The sequence below is a fragment of the Neltuma alba genome, unplaced genomic scaffold, assembly GCF_004799145.2.
Source record: "Neltuma alba isolate B1F8T4 unplaced genomic scaffold, ASM479914v2 tig00006742_pilon, whole genome shotgun sequence".
In the NCBI taxonomy this organism is placed as follows: domain Eukaryota; kingdom Viridiplantae; phylum Streptophyta; class Magnoliopsida; order Fabales; family Fabaceae; genus Neltuma; species Neltuma alba.
In genome coordinates this window covers 38,873-57,949 of record NW_021634569.1, presented here as the reverse complement: position 1 = coordinate 57,949, position 19,077 = coordinate 38,873, and the positions used below count along the sequence as shown (strand labels likewise).

At 30.2% G+C, this 19,077-nt stretch overlaps 1 protein-coding gene across 5 annotated transcripts; it reads right to left on the bottom strand.

The window, feature by feature from the left end:
* Nucleotides 1-801: 801 nt before the first annotated feature.
* On the bottom strand, nucleotides 802-7,445 carry LOC114751094 (pentatricopeptide repeat-containing protein At1g51965, mitochondrial-like). 5 transcript variants are annotated; one of them, XM_028939761.1, is made up of 4 exons: nucleotides 7,320-7,445; nucleotides 3,928-4,762; nucleotides 2,115-3,646; nucleotides 802-1,234 (listed from the first exon to the last, which is right to left on the bottom strand). In XM_028939761.1, the coding sequence occupies exons 2-3, from the start codon at nucleotides 4,741-4,743 to the stop codon at nucleotides 2,444-2,446; spliced, it is 2,019 nt and encodes a 672-aa protein (XP_028795594.1). In that variant the 5' UTR covers nucleotides 4,744-4,762; nucleotides 7,320-7,445; the 3' UTR covers nucleotides 802-1,234; nucleotides 2,115-2,443. The 5 variants fall into 5 exon arrangements, with proteins under 5 accessions (XP_028795594.1, XP_028795597.1, XP_028795595.1 ...); XM_028939764.1 differs by lacking the exon at nucleotides 7,320-7,445 and adding an exon at nucleotides 6,533-6,592; XM_028939762.1 differs by lacking the exon at nucleotides 7,320-7,445 and adding an exon at nucleotides 5,940-6,091.
* Nucleotides 7,446-19,077: the final 11,632 nt, after the last annotated feature.

Here is a 19,077-nt window from a genome sequence, read left to right as displayed (position 1 = left end):
AGAAAAGAAGTTAAGTTAGTTATTTGTAATAGATAGATAGTGTTTTTCTAAAATATCCTTGCTAATCAACTATATTGGCTAGGACTACAATTATTAAAGGGACTATCTTGGAAAAAAAATACATAAATATGAAAGACAAAGTGGATTGGAGTTTTATAATTAAGACCAAAATAAAAGTCAAATAAGGTCTTATATTAAGGACCGGAGGTAGTATAAGATTTTATTTGACTTTTGTTTTAATCCTAAATATAAAATCTCAATCCACTATCTCTTATATTTATTTTTTCGCAAGATAGTCTTTTTAACAATGATAGTTCTAGTCAATATACTTGATTAGTAATGATATTTTAAAAAAAACACCATCTATTTATTACAAATAACTAAATTTCTTTCTTTAATCTTATCAAATTAGTCAACTAACTCTTGTAATTAGAACCGGAGATAGTACACTGCAAGAAAAGATGTTTCGTGCATTCAATAGAATAGTCACCACCATAAATAAAATAGTCCCTCCGTTTATGACACCTCGAACATTAATTCTTATACAAGGCCCATTGCAAACCTTGATAAAACATTTATAACTCATTTTAAAAAATGTCCATCTCTTCACTCAGTCTCAGTCACAGATAGAAATTAGCATCTAAAAGGTCACAGTTCATTTTGAGATGCAAAGAATTATTACAACACAAATCAACGTCAGGGCTTGCAGAACCATTGCATCATGCCTGGTGAAGAACATAGAAGAGTTTTATTTATTTATTTTGGCGGGGGGAAACCGCAAGAGATGTGATATTATCTTAGTTAAGACGAAGATAAGGCATCATCAAATTTGTGACATAAAACAACTAGAAATTAAGCAAGAACACTTGGAAATACGAAGTGTTCAGGTGAAAAAGGAAAAACAAAGAAATACGAAGGGCAAGTATTCCTACAACATGATATTGTACGTGGCAAAGCCTCCATCATAAAGCTATTTATTAAGGTCCAAACAACTAGGCTTGCAATTAATTTAGGAACATATAATATTAAAAAAAAATACAGTACAAGCGTTTATTCGTCATATCTTACATGTGCAAGTTACGAAGAGCTGAACAATTAATTTTCTACCGGCAACGGTCAACCCAGAAGCCAATGAAGTGATACATTCTGCTTCAAGCATAAGGCCCACTTCGATCTCCATTTAGCATCAAAGCTAACCTCTTTTGGTTGCAGCAAACTTGAATTGAAGCATAATCTAAAGGTGCATCATCCGCCATCATATGACCCAATATAAAAAGCAAAGATCAAAATCCCAGTGATTCAAATGGGGTAAAACCCAAATGCAGTCAGAACATAGCAAGTTCGAAAAAGAAAAGCGACCCAAGCTCAGATTTTGTGAGATTTCAAACCAATGAAGATAAAAAAGGATGATAACTATATATATGAGAACTGAAGCTAGATGTACTATGCCTCTAGAGCCTTCTAATTTTAAAAAAGTGACCCCAACCCAACATACTCTACAGGCAAAGCACCAGGCCTCTTCTCCGTCGAAGTTATGAACTCTGGTGGAAGATGAAGCTCCATCGGCTCAAGAAGGATGAGGTAGGAAGGTAGAAAGTTCAATTGTAGAGGAGGGATTTGAGAGGGGCAAGATGGTCTTTTTACTTCTCCCAGGAGAAATGGTCCATTCCATTGAGCAGAGGGAAGGCAGATTCCTACAACTGCAAGGAAGGTCGATGGAAATCTGGGAAACATATACCTAAATTACTCCATTTTTTCCTCTCCCATTCTCCTTTATCTCCGTGCATACCAAACGCAGACTAAGGAAAACCAAATGGCCAAATCATAGTCAAAATGCTTGATATAAAAAAACTTAATTACTAATATAAGTAAACAGCCCTCACATACATAATACCGTGGTGGTAAAAGAACAAAAAAAAATATTAGTGTTTATAATAAGAACACTGATGTAGTACCGATAGAATTAAAGGCACGGGAAAAAAAGAAATAGTAAAAATTTTATTCCCCATGCCCCCTAGAAAGTTACGACTAAACACATGCAGAGAACAATAAAGTAAATGGTAATGAAGACATAATTAAACAGATGGTTTTATTTGTAATTTACAAATGATTACCTGCCACCATCGACCATATCACTCCAGATTCTCTTTTCCCTTTCTTAATCATTCGCCATTAGGAAGAGTAATGATCTTTACCTTGCTTGACAACCAAAATCAGCTTGTAGAACAAAGAGCAAATGCCTGGCAAGTGGCACATCCAAATGCAATGGAGAAGTAGAAAATTCCCCAGTCATCCAGCATAAATTCCTCTTGACGCTCCCATTATCAAATGGCCATACTAATTTAGCTTCTAGATCAACTACAAAGCTATAGATTTAGCACATAGCCCCAAAAATGTCCAGAAGCAACCCACAATTGACAATAAAATTTTGTTGCATGCACCTTCATAAAGGGCTAACAACCCAGCCAGTGATAGGATTTTGCCTGCGAACTCTAAACTTCCTGTGCCCACCACTTTGCAACCGTTCAAGAACTGCATAAGTAATTGAATCTGGGGTCAATCCTTGCTGCTTAAGTTTTGCATAAAGTTCCACAGCCTCGGCAGTTCTCCCACCCCTTTCAAGACAGTCAAGTAAGATATTATACGTGACAATATTAGGAGAGCATCCTTTAGCAAGCATTTCATCAAACAATCTACTAGCCATCTCAACTTTATCTGTCTTGCCAAAGCATTCAATAAGTGTGCTATAAGTGACAACATCCGGATTTAATCCTTTCTCTTGCATCTCTATAAACCTCATGTGAGCTTCATCAAGATCCCCATTTTTACCAAGGCAATTAATCAAGCAGTTATAAGAGATAACATCAGGTTTACAAGTGCTAGTCTCCAGTTCCTCAAAAATTTTAATAGCATCATCAATTCTTCCAGCCCTTCCAAAGCTGGCAATCAGGATATTGTAGGTAAATATATCAGGCAGAGGTCCATCTTGTTTCATCTTTTCAAAAAGATCATGAATGTGTGATATTTGTTTCAATTTTCCAAGAGCTGTGAATACCGTGTTATACATTATTGTATCAGTACTGATGCCCTTTTCATGAATTTTATTTAGAAGCTCTATAGCCTCCATTGTTTTACCAGAGCAGCATAGACTCTCCAACATGGCCATACAAGCATTCTTGTCACCCTCATTAAAAAAGCTCCACATGTTGCAAAATATCCTGTGAGCCTCACTTAAATGGCCCAATTCGCATAGAGTCTTTACAAGATATGCATATATTTTCCTATTCAGATATTTCTTCGATAACTTCAAAACAGTGTCAAGTTTACTTAGTTGCCCTTCAGCAATTAGAACATTCAAAAGCACACTGTATGTGAATTCATTGGGCTGACAATCATTCTCCATCATTTTTGAGAAGAGTTGGATGGCCCTGTCAACCATCCGGCCCTTAGCAAGTGCCTGAATCATAGTGTTATAAGCAATCAAATGAAGAGTGCAACCCTTATTCAACATTTCCTGAAAAAGGGCTATTGACTCATTAGTTTTACCAATTTTGCCGGTCATTCTGATCATAATGGTGTATGTGAACATATCAGGCTCACAATGCTTCCGTTTCATGTCTTCAAATATCTTGTATGCTTGGTTCACCTGCCAAAGAATCACATATCAAAGAATCAGGATTAATGTAATATGTATTTTGAAAATAACTTCAAGATCCGTAGAACTGAATTACTTGTCCATCAATTCAATGCGGCAAATCTTTGACAACCCTAAAACTGTTGAGATGACATACCCATTTAATTTTCAAACAAGTAATTCAAACCATTGAGCAAATAATTCAAATTTCCATGACAAAACTACACAGATGAGAGCATGGTATAATGTACAATCTGAATTCTGGCTACGAACAGATAATGCTAAATTCAAACCTTCTCATCCTTGACCAAAGCATCCAAAAGCATGTTATATGCAAAAATGTCCAACTTATAACCACGCCGTTGCATGTCCATATATACATCTAAAGCCTTGCCTGAATCATAGGACCTCAAGTATGCCTGAAGCAAACATTTGTAAGTGTAGGCATTCAGTCTTAAATCCCATTTCTTCACCAATCCAAGACACCTCTCTAAGTCCTCACCAGTTCCAAAGAACCCAATCAAGATATTGATGGTAGAGATGGAGCCACGTACTCCATGTTGAAGCATATCATCAATGATTGAACGGGCCTGATCAAAACGGTGAGGTGAGGTTGACTTTGAGAGGATGAGGAAGAGACGGTTGTAGGTGAAGGACTCATGACGGAAATTTGGGTAAAGGGAAGAGCAAAACTGGAAAAACCTCAAGGCAAGTGAAGGGGTTTTCAATGCTTTGAGAATTTCAGATGCTTCCAAGGGGGTGAGAGTTATAGAGAGTGAGTGTAGGTAATCAGAGAGATCTGAAAAAGGGTCATCAAAAGATAGAGTTGTGGATGTGGATTGTGGGAGCTGACGAAGGAGAATTTTTGTTGCTTTACAAATTAGGTCATAACGAGGAAGTAGATACCCTCTATTGTCAACTGAAAGTGGTGGCGGCCCAGTAACCTCAGCGGCAAGAGACCGACCTGTTGAAGAGGTGGAGGTGATCTTTGCTGTGTACCTAGTGGCAAAGTGGCGGAGTCTGAGTCGTATCACTTGATGGAGATGAACACGTGGTATATAGTGTTGATGAAGCAAAATCGATGTATATCTAGCTAAAAGCTTATTCATTATTCTTCATGTCAATAACCTGATAAAATAAGGAAAAAAGGTAATAAATCAATAAATCAATAATGAAAAGGAGAAATATATTTATTAAATAAACATATTAAAAATTAATTATTCTTATAAACACGTGTAGTCCTCAGTTGTCACTAATATATAATCTTTCAATAGCGCAATGTCCCATATCACCGTGGACATTTCAGATTGCCAGGAGGAATCAATGGGTTGGGACATTGCATTAACTTCGTCAGCTAATACAAAAATATACTCATGTACCACAAGATGAAACCTGAGAATTCCATTAACCAATTACTTCTTTATGTCTGGTAGAGCTTACATATATTGGAAGAAATTAACCCAGAGGAATGGATCCAGAAATAGTACATTTAAAGATCTCTTGTTCTTGTCATTTGAGATGAGCTTCAAGCTAATGGTTTTTATAATTTTGCACCAGCTTATAAGTTGAAAATTTTGATAAACTTGAATATACACTAAATAACAAATTAAGCACAAAGGGTAAGTCCACGACTTCATTCCATAGCAATTGCTATTAGCAGACATCTGACTATAAAGACTTAAAAGGACCTGTTTGGTCGGGCAAAGGGTAAGTCCACGACTTCATTCCGAGCAATTGCTATCAGCAGACATCTGACTAGAAAGACATGAAGAACCTGTTTGGTTGGGCAAAATTTTAGAGCATGAAATGGAAACCAGCCTCCTTTTCTGGGCTCACATGTTTGGTAACAAGAAAAGGAGAGAACAGTACAGCATCCAAGGAATAATGCTTCCTTCAAAACAGGGAGCGAAGTTTTATGCCAGGTGTGGGGAGGAAGTGACGGAGGTGAATTTACGGGACCATCGATGAAGAACCAAAACAGGTTGATAAAGTCGTATTGGCACCGGATTTACACAGAAGTGAAACAGAATGAAAATTTGCTTGCATACATTTAGCCTCGTCATATTCAGATGTATTGATAAAGAGAAGTTCATTATTCTCAGCATTTTCATACATTGAAAAATTATTTGGAGAGAAGCATGATATATTTGCAGTTTTTGCACAACCTAACATCAGCAAATAGTCCACACTAACTATCTTTGCTCCTCACAAATGTAATGCAGCCAAAGAGAACAACTATAATTATTTGCAAAGAAGCATAATAGATATAGGCATGGAATCCAAAGCTTGAAGGAAAAATTTTCACCCTCCAATGCAGTCAAACACCATTTTCTATCACCCCCATCACTGCCGTAACCTTCAGTGCCAATTCCCTCTTCTCTGTCAATTCTCAGTTGATGCTGACATTGTTGCACCGAACTCCCTAATCCTTGACTTTCTCACCTCATTCTTGCCCAAATACCCTTCGCCCAACCAAACAAGTTGTTTAAGTCTTTATAATCAAATGTCTGCTCATAGCAATTTATGTAGAATAAAGTTGAAGTCGTGGACTTACCCTCTGTGCTTAGTTTGTTACTTAGTGTATATCCAAGTTTATCAAAATTTTCAACTTCTTATAAGCTGGTGCAAAATTATATAAAACTATTAGCTTCAAGCTCATCTCAAATGACAAGAACAAGAGATCCTTAACTGTACTGTTTCTGGATCCATTCCCATGGTTTCATTTTTTCCAATATATGTAAGCCCCACCCGATGCATATAGAGTTTGACAACCATTACACTTTGCCTTAATTACCCCATCAACATCAACACTACTAAAATACTTCCAAACATCAGAGGCCAAAGTTCTTGGCTTCTTAGGCTTTGATTCTTCAGTCTCCTGAAGAGAAGGTGACTTACGTTTAGCATTTACAACTAATGATCCATTAGTCCATTGAGTTTTTTCTCTTTGTTGTTGCAAGGAAGATATGATGCTGACAACAATCACAAAAAGTTACAAGTTCAGGTCCTCTTAATGTATAAAAAATAAATAAATAAATTCTCTTCAAAAATAAAATTCTAACTTTAAATTACAGACCAATACACACCCATAGAATTCTGATTTCATTGTATAAAAAAATAAATTCACTTCACAATAGTTCCTCGGGCTTCAATTTAATCCACCAAGTAAGCAGGAATGATTTTTTATACAACTTAAGCTGTTTCTTTTGCCTCAATTCATACATTAGGCTGGTCTGAGTCTTGGTAAGTTTAATTTTTAATCTGGAAAATCATAACAAGGTTTTGATGATTCAGGAGTAGCAAGGATCCATTAACCTTTCAGTCATTCAAACCAATAATATCTGAAGATAGGTTAGTGATTCATCCATTGGACTCACATCCAAAATGATGGAAAGCAAAAAAACAAAAATGAGGACAATGCCAGTTAAGTCTAGCCAGAAAACACGCATGACTTAAAATTCATTGATTGGACGCTTTACAAATTACAATCAATGGCAGGCTAGTGGGAAAAAATCGGTGGAAAATTAAATGCAGAAGAGCCAACCATATCTACTATGCCCATATACAGTTTCAGCAAATCCAATAGCCCATATACAGTTTCAGCGAATCCAAAGTGACTACAGCCAAAAAAGTTGACAAAGACATAGATAAAGAAAATAGCAAAAGAAGAGAAAGGAAGATATGCCAGGAAGAGATCGAGGAGGAGGATGTGGTCGCGGTCGCTGGAGTGCTGGACACTGGTCGACGCCAGCAAGGGGAGAAGGGGAGAGGCCGAGATAGAGAAGAAGAAGCACGGCTTCGCGCTGTGGTTGCTGCTTGGCTCGCTGGTGAAGGCGCCGCGCCGCTGCTGCTCCAGCGCTTTCGGCTGTCGTAAACTCGTTGAAGCAGAGCAAAAAATGACACCGTCGTTGATTGGTGTTTTGATGAATAAAAAATCATAATTTTAAAAATATTTTTATAAGATACGAAGTAAATATATAAAAAATTTATCTCAATTTATTAAAAAATATTCTTAAAAAATACTTATCATGGTTATCAATTACCTTCTAAATTTGATTATTGTATTTAGAACTGAAAAAACAAGTCAAACCCGTTAGGTTAGTCTATTTATGTCTGAAAATTATGAGGATTGGTTTTAAAATTTTTTCCCTTCAAATAAAAAATGAGTTTAAAAGGATTGGCCCCATATGACAGAGGGCTTGAATCCGACAGCCCTAAAACAATTTTTAAAAAAATAAAAAATATCAAATGGTTTAAACAGGCCAACCTCTTTAGGTTTTTTTATAATTTTTTTGTTTTTTAAAATTTTTTTATATAATTATAATATTATTAATTTTTTCCATTATTAATGATATTTTAAATATTTAAGTTACTATTATTATTTTAAAATTAAATTTCATATAATGATTTGATTTATTTGGTTTTAGACAATTATTTTTCTAATTAAATTTTAAACAAAAGTTAATTTGGACTTTAATAATGATTTGATTTATATTATACGTATTGATATTTTAAAACTATATATATTTGATAAGAGAGTATTTTTAAATAACTTGTGATTTTATATTTTGAATTAAAAATTTATGAGTTTTAATAACAATGCTTTTTAAAATAAAGTAAAATAACAGTTAGATTGTAAAATTTAAAAGTGAAATTCTTATAAAGAAGACAAACTTGATATTTTTGCTACGAAAGAAGAACAACTGATTATAGTAATGATGAAGTTTGAAAAAATTAATAATAGTATTTGCTTATTGCACATCTGCACTATTGATGAAACTTTTGAATGTAAGTTTTTTGCTTATGGGTATTTTAGATGTTCTTAGATATTTAGATATCAAGATATTTTGTATTTGTAACTTAATTTTACTTATAGTTATGTCTTTTATTAATAATTTCATTGGTTTTTTTTTTATTTTTTGAAAAAAAATATGAGAAATATGAAAAATAATATATTTTTTCTTAAATGGGCTGAAAGCCACCGACTAGCCTTGAGCCCGTTAGCTTAAGGGCCGGATCTAGTAAATTGAGATTTTTTAAAATTTTAACTTTAGAGGGGAGACCCTTTTAAACCCATTAACTTTGCAGAATCAGTTCTGTAGAGTCGGGTCAGCCTACATTCCCATCTCTAATTGTACCTTACTTTTTTTTTTTTGGACTTACATAAGGTATCCACTGCCGGTAGCAGTGACTAATCCCTTCGCCATAGGGACCTCCACTTAAGAGCAAACAGCTGGTCATGGAGTATTTTCATATCCAAGGGTGGATTCGAACCCCCATCACTTGGTTAAGGGACCAAGTGAAGTTACCACTAGGTCACTACCATGTGGTTATTGTACCTTACTTTTTGTAGCAAGGGTCCTGCTACTATGAAAGTAGCGAAATGCACCTCAACTGAGGGGGGAAAAAATAGCGAAATGCTCCCAAGGTTATCTTACAAATGTACATAAATTTTTAGATAAAATGCGTTAAACATTGTATTTGTTTTTTCACAAGTACATAAATAGCAATAACCATGCAAATTGTTATAAAATTAAAGAAATAGTAGAGAAGAAGAGAATATAATTAGACAGAATAAAAAATAAGAGTATTTCTCATTTTATTCATTGTATTAAATACATGATACATACCCTTTATTTATAGGCATACTTTTACAACTTTAACAAAATCCACAAAGTATATAATAATAAGAGATAACTGTAAAATATAGAGATAATAGGAGATATTGGAGATATAAGATATAAAAGATAATAAAAGATATATAGATGTCTACAAAAATATTATTATATTTATAACACTTCTTATGGGACATTCATTATATATGAACGTGCCTAAATGAAAAAGTTTCAACTAAAAAAACCCTATGGAACAAAAATCTAGTTAAAAAAAAAATAATACACCATTCATTGATACACTAAGTAATCTTATATTATTAAAAAATATTATTAGAAAAATCTAGTAGGATAAAACTATAGATAAGGGGGAAAAAAGTACAACGTGTATCAATTTCTTCTTTTGACAACAAAAGTTGATATCTTAGGGCTTGAAAAAGCTAATATAATGAACAAACAATCCACATATTACGGTGATGTTATAAATATGATGCTATGTGGATGTTCATAACTCCTTAGTCCCTTGGGATTCCTTCTCATAGGTAGTAGCATTATACCTTACAACTCTCAAATTAAAGGGTTTCTAGTATTTATTTCCTATAACCTTCAACTGTACAATTATGTTGCTTAATTCCCTTCTTTATATATTTGTAACTCTTTAGGTTAGTCTTCAATATTTGGGTCCTATAAACAAGGGATGATGTACACACATTTAAGACAATAAAGTGAATGAGAACTCCTTCTTAATTTCTCCTCCAATTTCCTCTTATTTTTCTCCATCTCCCTTATCTCAATGTTTGTACTTTTTTCATTTTTCATAACACGTTATCAGCACGAGTTTGTTCTAAAGATTTGAGGTATAAGTTTTTGTAAATTAATATATTCTATAGTATATGATGATACTTTCTACTAACTTCTATATTACTCAATTATTCTTTTTATCCTATTATCATATGCAATTTTAATTTTCTACACATTTGTTATATATTATGTTGCTCTTTTATGTTAGTTATTAATTTATTCTTTCTATACATTTAAATTCTATTATCTCCCAATTATGATATTGTGTTATTTGCTTTATTTATTTTTCAATACTTCTTGTTTGTTTATTTAAATATATCTGTTTAGTTTATATTATGTCATTTTATATCTATCATAGTATTATATATATAATTATATAATATGATTTATATTTAGGTTTATTTGTTATTTATATTTGATTATGAATTTAAATTTATTTAATTTATTTCATTACAGTATTTTTTTAATTTCATTTTATTGAATGACTAGAAGTCATAATACTCTTGATTTTGTAATTAAATGACCCAAAAGTTATATCACTTTTGTAATGGTTCTTTTGCAAGAGAACACTATGAATATAAATAACATGACAAGAAAAGTCTATGGCACCTAGATGATTTAATAGTGACAAATATCAAAGCCCTAAAGGCTAATGGTTTAAACACCAAATGGAACAAAAGTGTTTTATTTGAAAGACTTTTACTATAGTTTTGAAGACTAATATTTGGAGAAATTGATTATGTGTTATTGAAAGCAAAGAACATGTCTATAAGAGTGATAAAGACCATGACCATACTATATTGATGGAATTAATAATTTAAGGGCAATGATTTTTGGTCTTGGCTATTGAACCATAATTTAGGAGATAGTGATACCTCTATAATAAAAAACAATTACAAGCAAATATTATAATATGACCAGAAATCATATGGACAAATATATGTACCAACCATTGAAAGTAAATGTTAAAATTGGTTATGAAACCAAAATATCAAGAGATATTATGAAAAATATTAAACGTAGTTATGATGCTCAAAGTAATATCTTGTAAAGAAATATGCTCAAATTAGTCAAAGTTGAAAAATATAACTATTAGCCTAGAAGACTATATCTAGAAGGTTATATGATATTACAATTTCTTGTGATTGATTGGTAGAAATATATAATTATAAGTATTTGATATTAATATATTGATAAATATTCCAGAGTGGTATGAAACAAAATATACCAAAAAGTAGTTATTGGTCACTTTGAAATATTAATTTATTGTACCAATTTATTTGCATATTTATGAATACGAATTGTGAATATAATTTATTTTCATATCAATAGAATAGCCTAAAAGATAGTCATATTATAATATTAATATTTTATTGTGCCATTTGTTGGCAAATTAAAGAGATGATATATTATTCATATTTTGTTTATTTATATGCTATTTGTATTATCTTAGTTTGCATGATTTATTGTGGTTTATTGACAATAAATTTTATCATAAGCATTTGAAGTTGTTTTGAGTTTAACAAAATAAGAAATTAGTTGAGAAAGAAAACTTAAGTATTCATACAATATGTAAGTAATTTTCTAAAAGGCATATTTTGAGTATTACAAATTAAATAAATAATACTACCTCCGTTCCTTATTATAAGAGTTTATTTAACTTTTGATTTGGTTTTAAATATAAGACCTCAATCACTTTGTCTTTCATATTTATTTATTTTTTAAAAATAGTCCTTGTAGTAATTACATATGTTAAAGGTTTTATCAAATAGTAATTCTAGCTAATATACATTATTAGTAAAGGTATTTTAGAAATTCAACACATATTTATAATAAATAACTAACTTAACTAATTTTCTTAATCCCTTCAAATTAGTCAATTAAATCTTATATTAAGGACTGAAGGTAGTATATATTAATGTTAAGAAGTTTTGAACAATACGTTTAATTTTATACTTTATTCTCAAAAAGTTTATTTTGAAAGATCTTCTATATTTTTTTTCCTTTTTAATTACATGAGTTTGCTTGTGAGAATAAATTAAGTACGTGCAAATGATAATTATAGTTTTAAAATTTTTTTTATGATATTTGGATTAATTCAAATATTATTTAATTCTTTAAGTTTATACATTTTGAAATAGTATAAAAGAAAATTGGATATCTACAATTAAATTAGTTTTTGTTGTGACATTTGAGGGGGAAAAATCATATATGTCATATTTGAATTGAGAGAATGAGACATTATTTTATTTTATGAGAAAATTCATTATAAATAGTTGGTGTTAATTTTGATTGGTTGGGAAAAATCATTTTTACAATGTATGTAAACTCTATATATGTTGCAAGTTTAATCTATAATATTCATAACTATTCATTATTATGTATTGTGATATTATTAAGATGAATTTGCCTTCATATTTCTCTCAAATTACATGGTTCCTAAAGAACTATATGTAACAATATTAATACAGTTCTTGAAGAACTAATATACATTTTTCTTTTATGCGCGAATAAAAAATTGATGGTGAAAAATGTGACATATTGATTTATATCACAACTTCGATTCTCCAAAAGGTCTAAAAGTAATAGCCCCATTGGATTAAAATCCATAATTATATATGAATTAGAAAGGGTTTGGGCTTCCAAGTGAGAGATAAGTTATTGGCCTATTATGTACTAGTCACTATTTTTAAAAATATATGAATAAGAAAAATCATGTTTATATAATTCACATTTGAAAGGAAAAGTGTTGAAATACAAGTGCGAGCTTATGTTGGAAAGAGCTTTATGCATATAAGAATCATATTACAGTAAACCAGAAATTTACTGACCCAATTAGATAGTAAACTAAAAGCTTACTAATCTAGTTATATTTATTATTGGCATGACTTATTTGATTATCTTGGATCATATATATGATGCAACAAATTAGTAAAAATTATATGTTGATATCCATTGAAGAATTGGAAGATTCTTTATGAATAGCCAACATATTATATAATTCAACAATTAATATTATGTTGTTTGTTCTCAAACAAAATTGATTATAAGAATATCATTAGTTATGATTTGGAATATATCTTTACATTTCTAGAAATATATCAAGCTCAGATATATGGGCCTATCCAGATAGCATGTAAATTATACTAGCATTCAGTAATTTTGATAGGTACATCTATAAAATGGTTATATGTGTTATTATTATTAGTTTGCAACCTGAAACTTGCAAGATTATTTGACTAATCATTATGTTGAGTGCACAATTTCCAAACTACGAGATCTAGAAAAATTCTATTGAAAATTATTGTGAATTTATATCCCAGACTTTCAATGATCAACATGCGTTTGTTAGAAAAATAATTGAAAAGTCTACTTAACAGAATGATCTAGCAAAATTATTTATTAAAACCTCTATGAGTGGTTAGATCAATACTTTTGAGAACAAGATCTTCATTTTAGTGCTGGCATATTTGGTTTGATATATTGCAGCATTTATACACATCAAGCTAACAAAATTCTCCCAATGAAATTGGCTTTTGGTCAGGAGCTAAATACTTTTCATCTTCAAAGTTTGAATGTGGAATGCTTATGTCTATTGATCTACCACAATATACATATAGATAGATATAAAAATTGGGATGAATATCAGGTAAGAACCTCCTTCTTCTTGTTTGTATCTAAAAGAAACAAAAGGGACCTTTCTAAAAGAAGCAAATGAATTGAGGAGACTTACACTGCATGATTAGTTGATTGTCATTTGATGAAGTCTTCCTAATATGAGGGGAAGCAATTGAGTGGCTGGAAAAGAAAAGAATATGTCAAATGCATTATTATCATCAAATATAAATCCTCAAATATATGGTAGTATGAACCAAAAGTTTATCAAAGAATGCATTCATAAGACATAACAAAATATCTGCCAGATATTATTACTGATCTAAAGCATTATTACTAAATCTTATATTCCAGCTGAAAATGCTTCAATTAGTATACATAAAAGTGAGACATATTTGAAGCATGAGAGATTAATAGGTTCTGATATAATTATATTGAATAAAAAGAAGCATAGAATTTAGAAGTTATATTAAGGAGGCATGCACTTCATAAAAGTGCCAAGACATAACAGATTGCAAAAATTCCAGAAGAGGTTCAGGTATTTGAAAAGTAATGAAAAAATCTCGATAAGTTATGTCACAAGAGGAAAAAAAATAGAACCAAAAGGATAAAATTGTCGGCAGTGTTTTTGATAATAATATCACATGATTGTAAAGAGGATATTATATAAAGATAGAAATTTGGCCAAAAGCAAAAAGAAAGAGAAAAGACGTAATGAAAATATAATTATATTATTTCAACATGTGAAAATTATGAACTTGCAGTCCAAACACATGAAATACAAAGTTATTATGTAACACATGAATATTTGTGTGAAAATAAAGAATTTCACAAAGGTCTAGTGATTATGATTAGACATATTATTTTGTAGTGGATGTAATAATTTTTGCACATATTACTAGTCTAACAGTATACGAAAAACAAAATATGAGTTTGTTAGATATTGTTATAGCCTATGCATGTGGCTCACTAAATAATGAAGTTTACATTAGAATTCTTGAAAGATTTAAAATACTAGAAGCGTATATACAAGAGAATCATTCAATACTTGAAATGTTATGTTGATTAAGATATCTAAGTATATATTATTTTAATTGGAATGAATAATTTTGTATTTCACTTCACCAGTTGATCAAGTTATTAAATGACTGAATATGTTTGAATTATACATTTTTGCTATATTAATTTTTTTAATGAAAATATATTAAATTGGACCTGAAGTCCTATATGGTTATTCTACAATGATATATTTAAATATTTTGTTGATATTGCATGTTGTAATTAAGTTCCTACAAATTCACAAGTGGAGAGATATTGATAACATATGCTAGAAAAAAGCATTGGAGATAAATCTCATAAGTTAAGTGGAGACATGTTGTTAAAGCAATACATTTCAGCTAAATGGAAGACATGCTTGAACAAAACATTGGAAATAATCCACTTGAAAAATTAATATGCTCTGTTGAGATAAATTTATAATAAGTGATGTTGTTTAGAGCTAGTAGCCCACCATCCCGCCAAAAAAAAGGGGCTTGGGCTGGCATGCCAAGGTGCGGGCTACTCTAGCCTATACCGTCGCGGGTTAGCTCGTTGGTTGGTGAGCTGGCCTGCTTTTTTTTTTTCCCTATACAATTCCCCCAATGTATTATACAATATAATTAAAATATTTTGACCCTCAAATTCTATATGAATAATTGAACATTGTCTTATTCATATCATTGCATATATAATTAAGCACTTTATATATTTGTGACTATGTGTGTAGTTATATAAAGAACATTATCCATCTTTTATTTTTTATTTATTTGTTGCGTTACTATACAAGCCTTTATAAGATTAAATAAACATGTGATACTTATATATATACACATAAAATATCTACTTAATTAATTTGGATAAGAAAATTAGTTAAATTAATTAATTATAAAAAATATGTGTTATTTTTTAAAAAATATCTTCTTAAATTATAAATTAAACTTCATATTATTTTATTATAACCCACTCTCAAATTCAAGATTCCAAACCTAATTTTAACATTTCAAACTAAGCTCAACCCATATAATAATAGTTTTTTATTAAAAAATAAAAAAATTAATGCGGGCTAGCGGGCTTTTGCTTTCAGCCTGCACCACAAGCCCGCTTTCCCACCTCTAATGTTGTCATCAGAGGGAGTAAAAATCATGCTGTACTCTTTTTCTTAACTAAGATTTTGTCTCACATGGTTTTCCTGATTAAGGTTTTTAATGAGGTAGCTTTAATATGTATTATGTACTTTTTTTTCTTCATTAGGTTTTTTTGTCCCATTGGGTTTTTTCTAGTAAAGTTTTAATGAGGCACAATATTTGTTTATGAACATCTAAAGGAGAGTGTTATAAATATTATGCTATGTGCATGTTCATAACTCCTTTGCCCCTGGGATTTCTTCTCATGTGTAGTGACATTATACCTTATAACTCCCAAATTGAAGGGTTTCTAGTATTTATTTGTTGTAACCTCCAATTGTGCAATTATGTTGCTTAATTCCCTTCTTTATATACTTGTAACTCTTTAGATTAGTCTTCAATATCTGGGTCCTATAAATAGGGATGATGTACATAGATTTGAGATAATGAAGTGAATGAGAACTCCTTCTTAATTTCTCCTCCAATTTCCTCTTATTTTCTCCATCTCCCTCATCTCAATCTTTGTACTTTTCTCATTTTTCATAACAAGTGAGATAAAAACATCAAAAATAAATTTCATAATATTTTGAAAATCATGAGATAAATAGTACCTTTGTGCTCTACTGACATATGGATCATACTGTGATCTCCAAACATAAGAATCAAAGAAGAATCCTTTCTCTGCATAGCAAATAAAATTAGTTTTGAGTACATTCAAATAAAATAATATCAACTTCATAGTATCCTTAAAGTAAAGAAGAACATGTTTAACTGAATTCTAATGTCTTTATGTTCGTGAAGAATTATACCATACTAATTAACAAATGATATATGAGTTTTTTTGTGATTAACTAGATACATAAGTGCTATAGAGACACTAAGATATGATACTTTCAAACCAAGTATTTATTTATCACCTTCTAGAGGTCTAAATAAATCTTTAGTCCAGATATAAAGATTTTGCAACTATCATATATAATAAATATGACTTATCCATATAATAGATGTGACTTATACATATTTATTCTTTTCACATGTTTTTCATTTCAAGTTCTTGATTTAAATAATTCAAAATTTTTGTAAAATTTTTAAAAGTTTCGATGCTATTTATATCATCAACATAAATAGCAATGATTAAAAAACCCATTTTCATATCTTTTCATATACATGGGCAATTTGAAATATTTTTACATGGCTAAATAATGCTCTTGAGAACATAAATTATATGCTTTTTGAAATTTGAATCCTTCAAGGATTTTTATATATTATGATCAAAATCTATTTATATATTGGATCATTTTAAATTCATATAAGGATTTGAATTCTTTTAGGATTCACATATAATTTCACTGTATAATGACTCACTATATTTTCCAAATGCATATTAAATATTTTATATATTATCAAATGGCCAAATAAGATCTTCATTTAATTACGTGATATCATCACTAAAATTATTGTCAACAATTTTATTCTTTTTCAGTTTCTTTTTTTTATGATATAACATAACGAAATCTCTTTATGGCTTTTAAGAAATTAAATCTTTTCTAAGGTTAAATAGTTATGTCTTAGCCTACTTTGCAATTCATGCCTCCTTAGTATAATCATCTTGATCAGTTACTTCTTAACCAATAATCTTCTCATGCTTTAAGATGTCTTATAAAAATAGAGCTCTCTTAGCTAAAATATAAGAATTAAGAATTCTAATTTAGGTTAATAATTGCATTTGATAGATATTAACAATATTTTATGAATACAATACTTTATGAACTTCTAGTTTATATTGCCATATTTAATGATTTACATTTGATAATAAAAATGCGTTTTGTATGTTCTCTTTTCCAGCTACTTATTTTTTGTCCCTCATGTTGGGAACATGTAGTAAAGGTTTCCTAAATCCATAAGTTTTTTAGAAATTTTTTTTGTTTTATTTAGACAAACAACAAGAAGTAGGCTTTTATCCAACATCAGTCTAAACTCACTTTTAATATTTATCTATGTACATTATTATAGTGGAATAATAGATATTACATATTTTAAGATAGAAAATATATAGTTCCCAACCAAAAGCTAATTATATTGGGAGAATTGATAATACATTGTTGGTTTGATGTATTTACCTGCAAAAATATATATAAAATCAGTTATCCCAATACTAAAATGAAAATTTTGTTCTCATAAACTTTGATCTAGCTGCTTATAGAGACTTTTGCTAAACATATAATCATTGACAACTTGAGAAACAATCACTAGCAATTTCATATGAGAATCATATTGTTGCATAATCTAAGATTTGTGCACTCAATGTAATTATTTGGACAAATTTGTAAACTTTCAGTTGTAAGTTGATTATAAACATCCATGTGATTATTTTATAGAAGCATCTCCCATTCATAAGGTATTAATTTGATCTATATAGTGTCTAAATGGGTCTATATATATGAACTTGATACATTATATATATGTGTGTAAATGCACGGATCTAATTTTAAGCACAACAAGTGATATCTATTTAATTTTTCGAGAACAATCAGTACATAAATATCAATGCACATTTTTCAAAATATTTTGTATCTCCATGATCTAGGATGATCTAACAGATCATGCCAAATAATACGTATATGAATTTCAGATTCATTGCAATATTATTCACAAACATTGATAAACTGATGGAGATGGTAAGTCATGATATAATTGTTTTGGAACCATATCTTTCTATCTTTCACCTAATGAGAGAAACCCGTGCATTATAATATTCTTTTAAACCATCAATAGGGATAATAAAATATAATATAGATGAGTTTTATATTCAAATCTTTCATCAAATGAGAAAAACTTACGCATTGCAATATTATTCTCAACCATCAATGGAGATAATAAATCATGATATAACTCTTCTTGAACCTTATATTTTTATTTTTCACCCAATGGAAAAAATTCAAATACCCTTAGAGGGTCGAATTTACAACGTTTTACTTAAATCAAGATTTTTACAGAACTTAACACTTTCAACTTTTCCATAGCTTTGATTAATACGTAATTTTCTTTATTATATTTTTATACATAGAAATAAAAGAAAAAAATAATTACATTGTGTTCTTTATGAATTAAAATTTTTTTGAGAGGATTATGAAAAGAAACTCATTATAATGAATAAAAACATAATCAATTCATTTAATATACTTTCCTCTTGAATCTAATTGTAAGAATATAAAAGATACTTCTCTACAAAATCTTTTCATATCTTATTTAT